The following is a 14,749-nucleotide window of genomic DNA, read 5'->3' as shown; positions in this document are numbered from 1 at the left end:
TATTGTTGTAAAGCAGGCTTTATTTCTTGCAAACGACACCAGAAAAATACCTTTCTGTACAAATCACTTGTCTTTTTCAAATCACTAAACAACACAATCGTTTGTCTTAAAAAAGGTTCCTTGAAATATCTACATAAAGACTATAACACTACGTGACTAGAAACATCTAAAAAATGGAAATGTCTACAAAGATGTGGTAGGTTCTAGAAAAGGGCTCAACCCTGTTTTCAATGCTGCCGTGACCCTAGATGACCCCTGCTAGGGCTTGAGTAAATACTTCATGCAAATCTGGTCAAGCCTCATACATGTAGCACCAATGACTGGTATTCAACGGATTCTCTTAAAAACTGTGTATCAAAACATTTGGGTACAAAACATTCCTCCATTTTTTTGGAGTTTCCAAGTTAGAAAACATGAATGTCTAAAAAGTGGAAAACATTGGCACGTCCTGCAATTGTGAGAATATTTGCATCGAGAATTTGATGTTTACATGTGCTTTAATAGTATTTTGAAAGGCTTGGCAGGTTTTCGGGTGGTAAAAATGTAATACTGCTCTGTAGGGAAAACAATCAAGTGAACCACAGTTCATTAACATGGTTCTATGGTAAAAAAAACAAGAAACTACAATCATACATGTAACAACGTGAACATAATTCTGATAATGCTGTTAACTGTTCTGACAAAACAAGGAGGTTAGAGCCCCTTGGACGAAGCTAAGATTAACTGTTTCAGAATTTTGCAGAAGAAAACATCAAGTTTAAACATGAACTAAGCAACATGCTCCAGTGTTTACCTTATAGGCTTCCCAGAATGACAGTCTAAATTCATTCTCTGTCCCAAATTTGTGCACAAATCCATGAATTCTCGCCGCATTGACTTGTGTATTGTTCCAGTCCTTAGTAGGAATACTCCATGGTAGAAGCAGCTCAGTAGGTGAGAGTGGATGGAAACAAATCCGTGAAGAAACCAGGAGGAAGAGTTTCTGCTGGCTGGGTGCTAGCTGGTTGACAGGGCTTGACCTCGTGACCCGACCTTTGTGACCTAGAGGACACAGACAAACCAACATTAGTAAAAAAGAAAAAGAAAATGCCTTACATTTACTGTAGATCTTAAAATGTTAGCTGGTTTTATTTTATTTTCAGGGGTAAGTTCTTAATCTTGACACTGAGAATGTGTGTTTTGTATTACTACCAGGGTATTATTCACATTATTATTGTATTTTTTTGGACTTCAGAATATCTGTATAACTGCCCTTTGGTGTAACACAACAGTATCACAAGCTTGCGACATATGGCAGTAGCTACTTATATAAGTAAGTATACAGAATGACATTACAACTAACCTTTGTACATCTAACTGTAAGCTTATTTATAATGTATCTAACTTCAAGCCAGAGTTTCCCAAAACGAACACATTTTTTAATGTCCTCTACCCACACTACACTAGTTCAGGTACATTGTACATGTACAGTATATCAAATCTGTACAGTTGAGTGGACAAAGGTGACCCTACCCTTGATGCTTCAGTACACTCCCCTATTTGGGGAGGGGCAGGATACTAGTAATTTCTATTTTATGATGACATATGGATGCGTATGCATTTGCAGGTACATTGGCACAGAATCCCTGACTGTTGAAAAAAGGAGAAATCTAGGCACTGAAACAAAACTTTATATTCCCTTCTTCTGAACATAAAACCACAGCAGGGCTGGAAATACCACCTGCATATGCAGATTATGTGCAGGTAAAATTGGAGCTGTGCAGGTATTTCTGATGTCTACCTGCACCTAACCTGCATATACTCTGTGATATACTTGTACCATCAAACTTCTTTTTCCATATCTTTTCCCACGAAATGTACACATTGCGATGGCCTAAATCCTTGTTCTTAATAAGGAGTGAAAAATTCTGAAAGAGTTGTTAACTGTGACCACTTGCTAAATGCAACCTCTCCAGTTTTAGGAAAGAAATACTGTACATGTATGTAGGTCCAGACTGACTGTAATCCAGACCAGGTTTGTTATCAGTACTTGACCAATGTGTGATAAATAAATGAGTGGGGAGGGAAGTTGGACTCCTACTCATCATGGTTAGGACAAATTAAGATAATGAGGTTAGAAGTGTTTGCAAAGGGCACTTCCTTTGAGAAAAGGAACAGTCCTGGAAGAAATAGTGCTTTAAAAATTGTAACAATGGCTCCTTGGTGAATGTACAATTCTAGCCTTTTCCTTGTTCTTTCAGTACTGTACATAGTGAAACTTTTGCATTAATTTTACTACACCGTATTAGGGAAAAGGAGGTTTGAGGAAAAGGGTAGTACCGTAGAACAAAACACACATATTCACGGTGTCATGATTTGGTGATAAGACACTGCAAAAACACAAAAATAAAACCATCTTCAGTGTAAATACATGTACAGTACTCAATTTGATGTCTGCGCCATGTAACATTTCTAAAGTCTCTGGTTAGTCTGGTAAGACTAAGCTGGAGATCGAACTCACAAAAGTACGGAATGCAAAGCGAACACTCTACCCACTTGGCCACTGCACCAGTTTGGAATTTGACCAATGTTAAAACAAATTGGGTTGTTACATAACAAGAGTCTGGTTACGTATCAAAAATTTCTAATAGCAATAAAAGCATTTATGTAATATTCTATATTGACCTTTTTGGTAGGGCATGTCTTTTCAAAAGTCTTCAGTTATATAAGAGTAATTTATCAAATCTTCACTTGCGCTGAAAACCTGCTGCTAACATAGCTTACAAGTCAGGTAGAATATCCTTTTCTTTGACCTGAGAAAGATGCCAAAAAGCATTTTGATTATCTATTTAACCTGTATTAGGGTTGCATTAATAAAAACCACCTTCATATGCAGGTTAGTACAGGTAAAATTGTTGCTGTGCAGGTATTTCTGATGTCTACCTTGCACCTAACCTGCACTGGTCCATGTACTGGGTATATGCAGGTTAGTGCAGGTAAAATTGGAGCTCTGTAGGTATTTCTGATGTCTACCTGCACCTAACCTGCACTGGTCTGTGTTATTTGCAGCATTGACTGTTACCAACTATGAAGTATAATTACTATAAAAGATGTAATGGCAGTGGTCAAATCTGAACAGTTTGAAGTATGGTCCATACTTCCTAAATTCTGAGTGGTGCAGGGAAAACTTGTCTGGTGCAGGTCATATTCAGTGTCAACTGCACCACTTGTGCAGGTATGCCGCGCCAAAAAAAAGGTATCTCAAACCCTGACTGAGGTTTAGGTACTGGTCCAAACCTGTTCTTGAACAATGCAACAAAGTAACCTGTGGTCTTCAATGATGACATAATGTTTACTTGGTCTTTTTTTCAGAATACTGTGACTTCTATGGACGTGTACATGTACGTGTAGCAATCAGTACTGTTTAACACCTTCAAGGTCAATAATCTTACTTGGAAAAACTGTGAGGATTTCTGGATCTTACACATCATTTATTAGCAACTGTATTTTCTTTCTAGAACCAGTCCTGAGACTGGCATAGGTGGAATTTTTCTGAAACTCCAGTTAGCCACAGCGCTGTAATATATGAGCACAATACTCTTCTTATCTCTGGAATCAAATTCCGCCTTCTGACCTCTTGGAGTGGTAAACCATCCGCAGCCTGAAACCTGGCAGTGCTCGACTCTTCAAGTGTCTACTCAAGACTTTTGGCCATGTTTTCTGTTAGAAAAGAGTTCTCTGTGGCACAAAACAATCATATACAGCCAGTGCCATTGTCATGTGGATGCTGAACGAAAGTTGCTTTCCTATCTTTTCCAGGCATGTATAAACATACAGATATCCATGAGTTGACTTTTCTGAAGCTTCGTGCATTTACTAGTCTAGTATAGTGGCCAAGGTACAAATGTATTGTGCATTCGCAGGCATTTTTTGGGGTATAAGCAACATTTTCTTGTATATTGTACCTACAGCTTCATGTACACAGTTTTCATTTGCTTTCTTGTGGAAGTTAGTTAAGTAGAATTATAACTGTTGGAAGTGGTATAAAAATACTGTAGAGAAATCCAGGCCTGTGGTTTTTCTATGACTACTAAAAGTAAAAACATGAATGCATTTGGCATTTGGAGAGGCGTACAGCTACCATGATTTTTTAGTGTTAGAGGAGAAAGATGAAATCTCAACCTGTGAAGTTAGCCATTTGGCACCAAATTTGTATTTATCATGAGGTTAGGCAGCTGGGATAAGGTTAATGATGAAAGAATACTCCTAGTTTTGGCTACACCTTTGGTAATACTCTCAGTACTACACACATATTAAGGCTCAAAATACCACCTGCATATGCAGATTAGTGCAGGCAAAATTGGAGCTGTGTTGGTATTTCTGATGTCTACCTGCATCTAACCTGGGCCATGTACTGGGTATAGGCAGGTTTAAGTGCAGGTAAAATTGGAGCTGTGCAGGTCGTATATAATTTCTGACATAGCCAGGTTACCAGACCTATTATAGCTCCCGAGTCCCACATTTGCTGAGAAGATAAAGGACTGCGGAGCTATAACAGGTCTGGTAACCAGGCTATTTCTGATATACCTGCACCAGTAGGTGCATTCATGTTGGTGTACATTGATGTTATGTCCTGCATTGACTGCTACCACCTTTAAACTCCTGAAAGAAATGATGGCAATGGTTTCTGAACAAGTTTTCAGTATGATCCACACTTCCTAAATTCTGAGAGATGGCAGTAAAAGTTGTCTGGTGCAGGAAGTTTTCTTTGCATCAATGAAGGAATGCAGAAAAAAGTATGTTGAGCCCTGAAATAGGTTCATGTGTCCATAGGGGTAAAACTGAGTACAAGTGTTGCATCATTTTGCTTCCCCTGAGGCTATATGAACTGGGCTGAAGCAAGGGCCATGTCCAAAATGCCATTGTTCTGGATTTCTCAAAAAGGTGTTGTCGGAAGGCCTCAATCCACCAAAAGAGATCATTCTAGAGATTTTGTAAATGAAAGATTGAGAATGATTTTTGGCAACACAACATTAAATTAAGTAAGATATATGTTATATGTGTGTGTACGGGTATAACTAAGCCAAGTAATTCTCCAAAATTGAAAACTTCACAATAATAAACGTGTGCAAGAAAAATGATGCTGGTAATATAAAACCATACATAAAGCATTCTTGTACTTGTTTTAAGTATAGTGGGAGCAATGGTCAACAAGTAACAATACTTAGAACAGTGGTCACTTGTTTAGCATGTTAGAAATTACAGAATTCTTCATACTTGGATAAGATGAAAATAAGCTATACAATGGCAGAGAGAGAAAACAAGTAGCAACAATACAGACTTGAAATTAAGTCAAGTAAAATTACTGCTAAAAATGTACTAACTTATTGGTCCCTTATGAAAAATTCTCCTTATTTGGCTATGCTACAAGTACTAGTAATCTATGGTAGCAACATAGGGGCAGAGCAGCTTTCATGAGTGACCAACAAGCTAAAATGATATGTAGGAAACCTGTTATTAGGCTGATCCAGGGTTGTGATTTGAGAGGGGCTATATTTCACCTGTGTGACATACGAGGTTATGTCAATAGAAGTTGTATTCAGCATAGAATCTGTGGCATTTGACTTCATTTTACCAATGGTGGAACCCACAGCAAGGCAGGGCTCAAAATTCATATTGAGGAATAGGCGTGGAGGTATACTTAACCTAAAATTTGTAAAAAATTTAGGTGAATGAAAAAAATTTAGGTACACAACATTTCATAAAGTATGTCAGCAAAATCTGGCATTTTTTAGTTTCAAAAATTCAGATGAACATAAATTCTATTGTGAACTTTTAATTGTATACAAGTGACACAACAAAGGTTTTATTATTTTTCTGACAGTGACAATGCTGTAACAGTATATATATACTAACACTACAGGAATATCTATGTGTACCAGTGCACCCACAGCCCCATAGTAAAAAAATTGCAGGGCTCCAATTTTGCACAAAGACAAGATATGGCAGGAGACTTAGTATGCCAGAAAGACATAAAGAATTGTTTTGCAGCAGCTTTCTCTGATTTAGATTCTGTAGGTTGGCATACATTGATATGCCTTTCCGTGAGAGAAATGCTAGTTCATAGGCTTAGACTGTTACAGAAAAATACAAGTGCTACATCACAACTTGGTAAGCTTCCAAGACAAACTAACAGGCGTGTGAAGTACTCAGCTCTTTCTGGAATAAACTGGAACATGACAGCAGTATATGGTTGTACAAAAGGGCCCACAAACACCCAATCATGTAAAACTCCCAAATCTGGCTACAAACATCACAAGAACAACATGCTAACTTCATATCTGATCATATGTATTCATTGTGCACAACAGTGGCCAAATAGCAACAACCAACACATATCAGACAGTCGAAAGAAACCAAAATAAAACCCATGAATTCGCTGATTTCTGTGTGTTATCAATTCATATTTTCCAACTGCTGGTAAATATATGAAAAGAACTACAAAAATTCTACCTGTACCCTAGACATGAATCTCTCTTACTCTGCAAGCAAAGGTTTAGGCTTCAGCTATATTTGATGTGCTTTCTATATGGCTTTCTGTTTTGTACTGGTGTCTTTTTTTCACCAGCCAAACTTAGGGAGTGGTATTGGATACTGCCATGCCAATTTGATACTGTTTGGCCAATATGATACAGTCTTGCAGCCACCAAAACATCTGTTTTCTGTGTTGCATCAAATCAGACCTTTCCAAATGCCAGTAAATGTATGTACAAATGTACGTAGTGTAGAGCAGGTCCAAAACTGTACCTGTACCACAGACATAGGTCTCTCTACCTACTACAATTCATTCCACACCAGTAGTACATAAAAAGATCAAAAGAACGGATTTGTATCCCAACACCCTTTCTTCCTGTAATGAACTGGTCGTAAATTATGTCACACCATATCAAGTGTACACAGTGTATCAATCACCCAGCAACTCAAGGCTTTCCTTAGGGGGGGCCAGAGGAAGACAGAAGACATTTTAGAGAAATCAAAACTGAACCATTGTTACCATGAGTAAGGTTAAGGGCCAAATGGAGAAGACTTTTCTTGTTAGCTCTTTAACGTTAGCCTAGGTGCCAGACCCACAGCACACTACTAGTAGGCTCAAAGTTATTCAGTGTGCAGGGGTTCGGTCCACACAGGATAACTTTTGAGTTTGAGCCTAGTGTGCTGTGGGGTCTGGCACCCGGGCTATCCAAAGAAAACAATGGTGTGTCATTTTAACTCCAGAAAAACGAGCCACTGTCTTCAGCTGATGCTGTCATTCTTGTGTAGTTTGAATACAATATAATTCAATATCATATTGTCTACCATAATGTGTATGCTCTCTATATAAAATATTAGACTGCCTATACTAGTAGCATACATTTATGTGCTACATACATGTATAACCTATTCACTTGTATATGCTTGATATAATCTAATGTTGTTCTTGAAAACAGCTATAAGACAGCCTATCTGAGATTTAGCCCTTGTGTGAAAGAATTCTAACAGGGTGTTAGCCTTTTGTTAAAACCTATACCTTTTGGAGCACTGGCCGATATACCAAATATTTTCATACATTTATGGGGTGAGTGACTAAACCCAAAGCTGCTCTGGGCATGTACTAGTATGGAACTGATTTTGTGTCCATTTGACACTGATGTAAAATGTCTTTATCGTTTTATAAACAAGACTCTGGATACATTGCAATAACCACTGTCAGTAGTGATTTGCAGGTACAAAAATAAAAATGAATACATTCAGCAGAAGAGAATGTGACAAACATTTGACCAAAATCCCAACATACTTTACCCTCTTGTTACAATGTTGTTTTGGAGAAAAAATCCTGTTCCCATATTTCCATTTTTGTGGTATTGGCTATGACAATTGATACAAAGTCAAAAGCTCGCTTTGATACATAATTTTACTCAGTTTGAGTATTTTGAAAAAAAAAATGTTTTACTATAGAGTCAATTCCGCGTCACCGAGTGGGTTGTTATTGTCATCATTTAGAAATGTTTTGAATTCTTTGTAATTGTTTGTGTAAGAAATTTCATAATTTGGAAATATTTTGAACATCTTGTCAATATTCTAAATAATTCCCTGGTTTTCTAAAACGTTTGAAATATTCCTGATGTGGATTATGACATTTCCAATAGTTTCTAAATATTTCTAACAGCACTCTACCATTTTTTACCATTATTTCGAATTATTTCTAACATTTTGTAAATAGGTCAGTGGGATGGGAAGGAAGTAATTCACACATCCCTGTGAAGTACAGGGTAGACTGCCTGGGCGTCAGGCATTGATGCCTTACAACAAAAGAGCCACCAGTGTCCAGCAGTGAAACCTAAAAATATACAGAAGAATACAGAAGAGTAGGATTAGCACCTACTTTTATGGGGGCAATTACCCACATCTACCATTTTGTCATTTGTTTGAAATAGTTCTAAATATTTCGAATAGTGAAAGAAACACATGGGTAGTTCAAATTTATTCTAAATAAAGAGATCTTTGTACAGTCACATTCAAAATGTTTCAGAAATATATAAATGAATTCAAATATATTCAAATTTTCATTTTAAAATTTTTGAAGAATTTAGAACTTTTGTTACTGGGGTATTCTTTTCTTCTAAATAATTCAAACGTATTAGAAACATGGAGAAAAAACCCACTCGGTGACGCGGAATTGACTCTACTGTAAATCCATTCAATTTGTTTGCCATGCCAAAACTGCAAAACTGCAAAAAATTTTCACTCGACCAGTTCATAGTCATGTCATCCTTAGCGGGTACAAGAAAAAATTCTGTCAGCTTGCAGGTTTCAAGGTTTTGACTCAAAATGTCCTTCTTGCTATACATTATACACTACAGGCTGTGCAGTGCATGTTCATTGTATCCAATGATTTGGTCCACTTGTTGAATGATGCGTGTGGACATGTACAAATCTGGCATGGTTGAACCGTTGAGTCTACCAAGGACTCATTTCAACTCTAACTTGTTTCTCTTGAATTCAAATATGAAGTCCGGGCTACAAAAAAATGTCTTTAACTCCTTTCCTTCTCTTCTTCTGCAATAAATTGTTCATAATTTTATCTGCTATCTGTAAAATCTTACTGCTAAAATCCACAACAACCTTCTTGGCCTAAAGAAGCCTCTACTGTCTGCCATCATCTATTTAAATTTTGTAAACAAAATTATGTGCTGACATGTTTTGTCAACCTGCACACTTATTGGATTGGAGATGAAAGTCATGAACTACACATAGCTACTAGTACTACTAGTAGTTACCTGAGCTGCTGACCTGGGCTAGCTGAAATGCAGGCGATCCATAGCACGGGTATTAGCACCAACCCTGAATATTTCCAGCCAGTTGCCAGTTCTATATAATTATATTTTTCACCTGTAAATGTTTCCATTCTTTTCTGCAAACTGAAGCTGGACATATTTCAAGCCCTGAAAACTTAACATAGGACCTTTGATCTGAAACCCTTTGATTATATAGTACATGTACATAGTTGAAATCAATTTTTTCCCAAAACTATCAAAAACTGGTGACCATTTGCAGACTTTTCTTGCCATAGTCATAGTTTAACCTGGAACATGGGTTCAGAAACACCTGGACTTGACCTTTCCCAGTCAGGGCACCTGGCAGCTAACCCCACCCCCAACCAACCAGCCCCTACCACACAGCACAAACAGAGAGAGTTTATTGGCACGTTGCCCGTGGCCTAGTGACCTCACATGGGACCCAGCTACATGCTACCTCCACGTTTACTGGTTTCAGCATAGCACTGACCTGAACATATATCAGGCCACTACAAAAAGAACAACACAACATCAGGAGGAAAATTCAGGTGTTAAGCTTTAAAAACGTGACTTTTTGTTTTGTTTTCCAGTTTTACCAATAGTCAGCTGTGCATACATACATGCAAATACACACACAATGGACTCCAATACGCTCCATGCCACAAGGAGATTTGAATATATCTTTAGAAGTGACAACTCTCACTGTGAAAATTATGCATAATACATTGCATTATGATTAGAAAAGATACTGGACCCCACAACTAGCGTCACCTACTAGTAACATAACTTACTAACATTAAATACTACAGATTTACATTAGCACTTATTGTTTAGTAACCAGATTCTTAAGATTTATTGTATTTCTATTTTGTAGTTTGCTGTTGACCTTACAAAATCTGCTGTGCTACATGTATTTGTTACACTGAGTTTGCATCTAGATCTATGCATTAGATGTCTCTCTACCTCATTGTAGGCATTTTCTTACTAACAACTTACATCAAACCAAGGTCCTTTTCTTTTACCTCCTTGCTTGGACAGACAGTAACACTACCCACTAAAGAGGACTTGGGGAGATACACGTTATGTCCTACTGCTGAAAAGGACATTGTTCTATTATTCCCCAAAAAAAGAAGATGTTTACAAATTAAGGAATCAAAAACACTTAACGTTAAATAATGTGCCCTTAACAGAAGACATGCTATGGTGATTTAGTATTAACATTTCTGTTTTAAAAATTAATTGGAATCTCCATTGATGATTTCGTTTGGTTGCTATATAAGTAGTAGAAAACTTCATTCAAGCCACAAAGCCCTCTATTTTCAGTATTCAACCTGTATTTCTATATGTGAGAGCTACAATGCTGTAGTTGAAAATTACTCTAGTAATATGTTACCTATTGCAAATGTATTCACAACCATACTTTACTCTAGGAGACTGCAAAATGGATTATCACTGGTCAAAATCAGAGAAATTCCTCTACGTCTTGTGTTGTATTGTTGATCATTGCTGTTTCCTCTTTGAAGCCTATACATGAGACTTGTGAAAGGGATGCATATGTTTACTAGAGGTAGAATTAAGCCTGACATTGGTAGTATTAGTAGTTGTTTGCCTGGTAGCGAAAGGTACTGGCTATCTCAGTAAAGCCAGGTATTGTGGATAAGGGTATGTGGATACAATGTACACAGGGTGGCTGCGGTGTAGTGTTTCGTATGTGCTAGCAAGTGAGGACAGGGTCGGTCACAGACAGGTACATTCACTCCACACACCTGGGATCAAGACACGTCTGCTTTCTTCTTCCTCCCGCGGCGTTTGCGAAGCTCGCTGGCGTGCACTGTGCCCGGTTTGCTGTAAGGCTTGCCCCCCATCTTCCACTTGATGGCTGGATGTTTCCTGCAGGGTTTGGTGGTCCCGGGTTCGAGTCTCATGGAATACGCAGGCACCAAGTCACCGTCAACTCCGAGAGTCAATGTAGGCATCCAGGGGAACTGTGCAAGAAGGCTGAAGGTCTTTCTTCCTGGAGCCATTGAATGGTAGCTGCCTTTATTCGCCCTAGTTTCAGAAACTTCCTCCGTCTTTGTTGTGTCTTTAGACAACAACTTTTGAGTCTTTTCTGAGGACTTGGATGATAAGTTAAGATTTGTTTTCTGGGCTGGCGAAACTTTGCTTGCTTTCTTGCTACGTTTCAAGTCTGGTTTGGCTGTTTTCAAGTTCGACTTTCTCTGAGGTATTTGCGCTTTAGGTCTCGGCAACACCTTGTTTTTCAACTTTTTCTTGTTGGTCTTACTCCTGCGCAGATTGTCGATTTCTGACGAGATCGCTTCTAGTTTAATCGCTAGCTCATTTTCAGTCAGTTTCGCTGTTTCGTCGAGTGGCGGCGCCATCTTAGCCAGTTTTGGCGAGAAGGTTGCATTCTGTATGTAACCATTGACTCCTTTTTGTGGAGACTTGCTCTTGTCACCTGGTTGGTCCATTCTCATCTTCTTCACACCTGAAAACACAATGTCATCACTGTTCAGCTTTCTTTTCTTTTTCTGAGCAACGTCTTGGCTCTTGGACGGCAGTTTCTTGAAGTTATCTGCAGCCTTTCCTGACTTCGGTGACAGGGAAAACTTGGAGCCATTCAGGATGGCTTTCTTGGCTCTAGGTTTGATAGCTTCATTGTTTTGTTTCTGTGATGCCCCCCTCCCTCGGCCACTATGCTTGGGGCCACTTCTCAAGGGGGATTTCATTGTACAATATGTCTTCTTTTCCTCCTTAGTAGCTCTGATGTCTTCCCTTTCCACTAAGACTTTTTCCTGAGGAGGAGAGACTTTAATAGAGTCTACGGCCCAAGTTTTCTTCCCTTGCTTCTTGAGAACAAGAGAGGCACTTTGAGGCGAAGTCGGTGGGGAGGGGAGAGAGTCTTCTGCCTTGGGGGGAGGGGCGCGGCTCGGAGAACTTGTTAAAAACTGGGTCGAAGGCACTTGAAGCCCGTTCTTAGGGCCTTCTACAGAGAACCCTACGCCTTTGAGGCAGTCGTTGATAGCAGGCCGTTGTTGAAGTCTCTGTTCTTGAGAAAGATTCGGTCTGCGGAACCTAATGCTGCCGTTTGATTCAGAACTGGACGTCGAAACGTCGGAATCGCTGGAATCATCGCTTTCCGACTCAAAATCCTCGCTAGAAGTCGTGTCCGAACTCAGAGAGTCACTAGACGCCGAGAGACTTGACATAGCACTGAGGTTTGAGTCGATGTCGAGCAGGGAGTGGCAGGAACTTTCAGAGTCCGAACTGTTGTCCAGCGGGCCGCCATGTTGGATGCGGACGCCATGTTCTTTGAACTGAAACCCGTTCACAAAACGAACTTCCGAGTTTTTCTCTGTCGCGGTTTCTTTCAGCCCCTGCGCAAAAGTCTTCCCATAACAATAGGATGAACCAAAGGTTGTCTTCGATCCAGTCCTTGTCATAAAATCCAGCGAACTTCCTTCAAACCGAAGTTTCTTGCCAAGTTTCTCCGCGCTCCCGAAAAGACCATGGTTCTTGTTTACACCCTGATTCAACTGAAACCCATTTAAATCGCGAAGTTCCCCATCTGTCGTCTGCGGGTCTTCTCGCGCCTGTTTGTCGCACGACGAACTCACGACAGGCTCTCCAGGCTTCTTGAAAGTCGGATCGTTCGTTCCGTTCACCGTTTGGCCAGAACTGAAGGAATTTTTGACAGAGTTTCTGGGTTTATTCAGCCCGAAGCTGCCGGATTGTGAAATGACGCTATCCGCCCCAAACAAGCCGCACGGCGGCCTCGGCTGCTTCACTGGCGACTCCGAAAAACACGACTGCGCGTTAGAATTCCCCTTCTCAGAAAGACCCCCAAATCCTGGCAAAACTTTCTCACTACACTCTCCAGTCTGTTTCTCGAACACTTCGTTGCAGACTTTCTGTTTTTGCGACTTTCCGAAGAGAGAGACGCTGTTTACAATTTGCTGATTGAGAACTCGCGTGGCGCCAAAGCCGTTCGGCATTTGAGTCCGATTTTGCACGTTTCCGGAAAGTGCGTGGTACTCCGTGAAGCTCCAGAAATTCTCATTCTTGGCGAAGCTACCATACTCTCCGAACCTCGGTGAGTCATTCCTGATCCACTTGGTGCCGTGGACGTGTGATTTCTGAGGTAAATCGGCAGATAAAGTTGGCCGACGCTGGGAGTCGTGAGTGGGAGCGCCACAGTACTGACTCGCTGACGACACGATCTTGTTTTTCTGGTGATTAGCGCTGACACCTTCCCATGCGCGGCCTTTTGCCTTAGAAATCTCTCCCACTCTCTCGCCATTCTTCTTTTTCATCAAGTCTTTCTTTATCTTATCACAACCCCCATCGGTGTTTTTCTTTCTTCTTCTTTTAGTCTTCAAGGTCGGTTCGGTTTCGCAGGAATTGCATAGCGCTTCCACGTCTTGTCGTGAAATGAGTGTGCATTTTGCAGAGTGGAAGGCGATCGCGTTCAGGGACTTGAGTTTTCTCAGTTCGTCCAGCGTGCACGGGTGTTTGTCCACGCTGAGGTAGTCCATCCGTTTGTGTACGGTCGTTCGCGGGATATTGCCCAACAGCGTGGTGAAGACTTCGGAGAGAGCGAACATCTGTTTTCCACCGACGTAGAGGTATCCAAGCCGGGCCCCGTTCACCAGGGCATGGCCGCCTTCGCCGGCGTACACCGAACTTCTAGTCAAACCCTCCATGTTGTCATGCCCGCACGCACCACCACACCTTCACACCTAAAGGCAGGAAAAAAAATAAATAAATCGTGAACAAAACGCAAGCTAAATCCTGAAATAAATAAAAAATGCCTATAGAATAAATATAACTTTGGGAGCCCTACCCACAAAATAGCCGGACTGATTTTTAGAGATTTTCCGACAAAACTGGGGACGTATGCGCCGATTGTTGGAATTTCTCTGTCTGGACTCATGCACGCAGAAATTATTGCAGTCGCTGTATGTGGTTCAAGTCGCCGCTACTCAGCGCGAAGCCACCAAAAGCCGAATACCTGGGAAAATGACAAGCTCGGTGCAAACCATGCGACCTGGAAACTCGCAGAACGGCGCGCGACGAATGAATGAATGGACGTACAAAAGATAGGGGGACGGACAAGCACACACTCGCCGCTATATCACATGAGAGAGAGTGCAACTAACCCACACGGCACTGCACACGTACATGTGCACCCCTGAAAACCGGGGCCGCCCAACTGTCGCCTGCAAAAAACCTTGACAAATGGCGCGACCACCGTACTCACTCCGAGCCGTTCGCTTTAGGAGGTGACTATCATTTTTAATGACCGTTTCGCGCCCTGCGATTGGTCGCGACGGACGTCTGGAAACGTTGAGACAAAGGAGATTTGTGTAAAAGGGGAGGGGACGGGGGAGGGCGCAACCCCCGCCTTTTGGAATGTACGATTTTCACAGCTAACA

General features: G+C 40.6%; 1 protein-coding gene across 2 annotated transcripts; it reads right to left on the bottom strand.

Moving 5' to 3' along the window:
• On the bottom strand, positions 1–14,584 carry LOC109474540. Of its 2 annotated transcripts, none has more exons than XM_019774867.1 (3): positions 14,474–14,584; positions 11,081–14,053; positions 1–1,041 (listed from the first exon to the last, which is right to left on the bottom strand). In XM_019774867.1, exon 2 carries the CDS (start codon positions 14,015–14,017, stop codon positions 11,087–11,089), a length of 2,931 nt encoding a protein of 976 aa, XP_019630426.1. In that variant the 5' UTR covers positions 14,018–14,053; positions 14,474–14,584; the 3' UTR covers positions 1–1,041; positions 11,081–11,086. The 2 variants fall into 2 exon arrangements, with proteins under 2 accessions (XP_019630426.1, XP_019630425.1); XM_019774866.1 differs by having other exon boundaries at positions 14,326–14,560.
• Positions 14,585–14,749: the final 165 nt, after the last annotated feature.

The sequence above is a fragment of the Branchiostoma belcheri genome, unplaced genomic scaffold, assembly GCF_001625305.1.
Source record: "Branchiostoma belcheri isolate BF01 breed outbred unplaced genomic scaffold, Haploidv18h27 scaffold31, whole genome shotgun sequence".
NCBI lineage: Eukaryota > Metazoa > Chordata > Leptocardii > Amphioxiformes > Branchiostomatidae > Branchiostoma > Branchiostoma belcheri.
Note: the sequence above shows the minus strand (reverse complement) of the source record. Positions and strands in the feature narration are given on the sequence as shown.

Bases quoted from the DNA above. Each gene is read 5' to 3' on its own strand.
- LOC109474540 (XM_019774867.1), bottom strand. From the start codon at position 14,017: ATGGAGGGTTTGACTAGAAGTTCGGTGTACGCCGGCGAAGGCGGCCAT.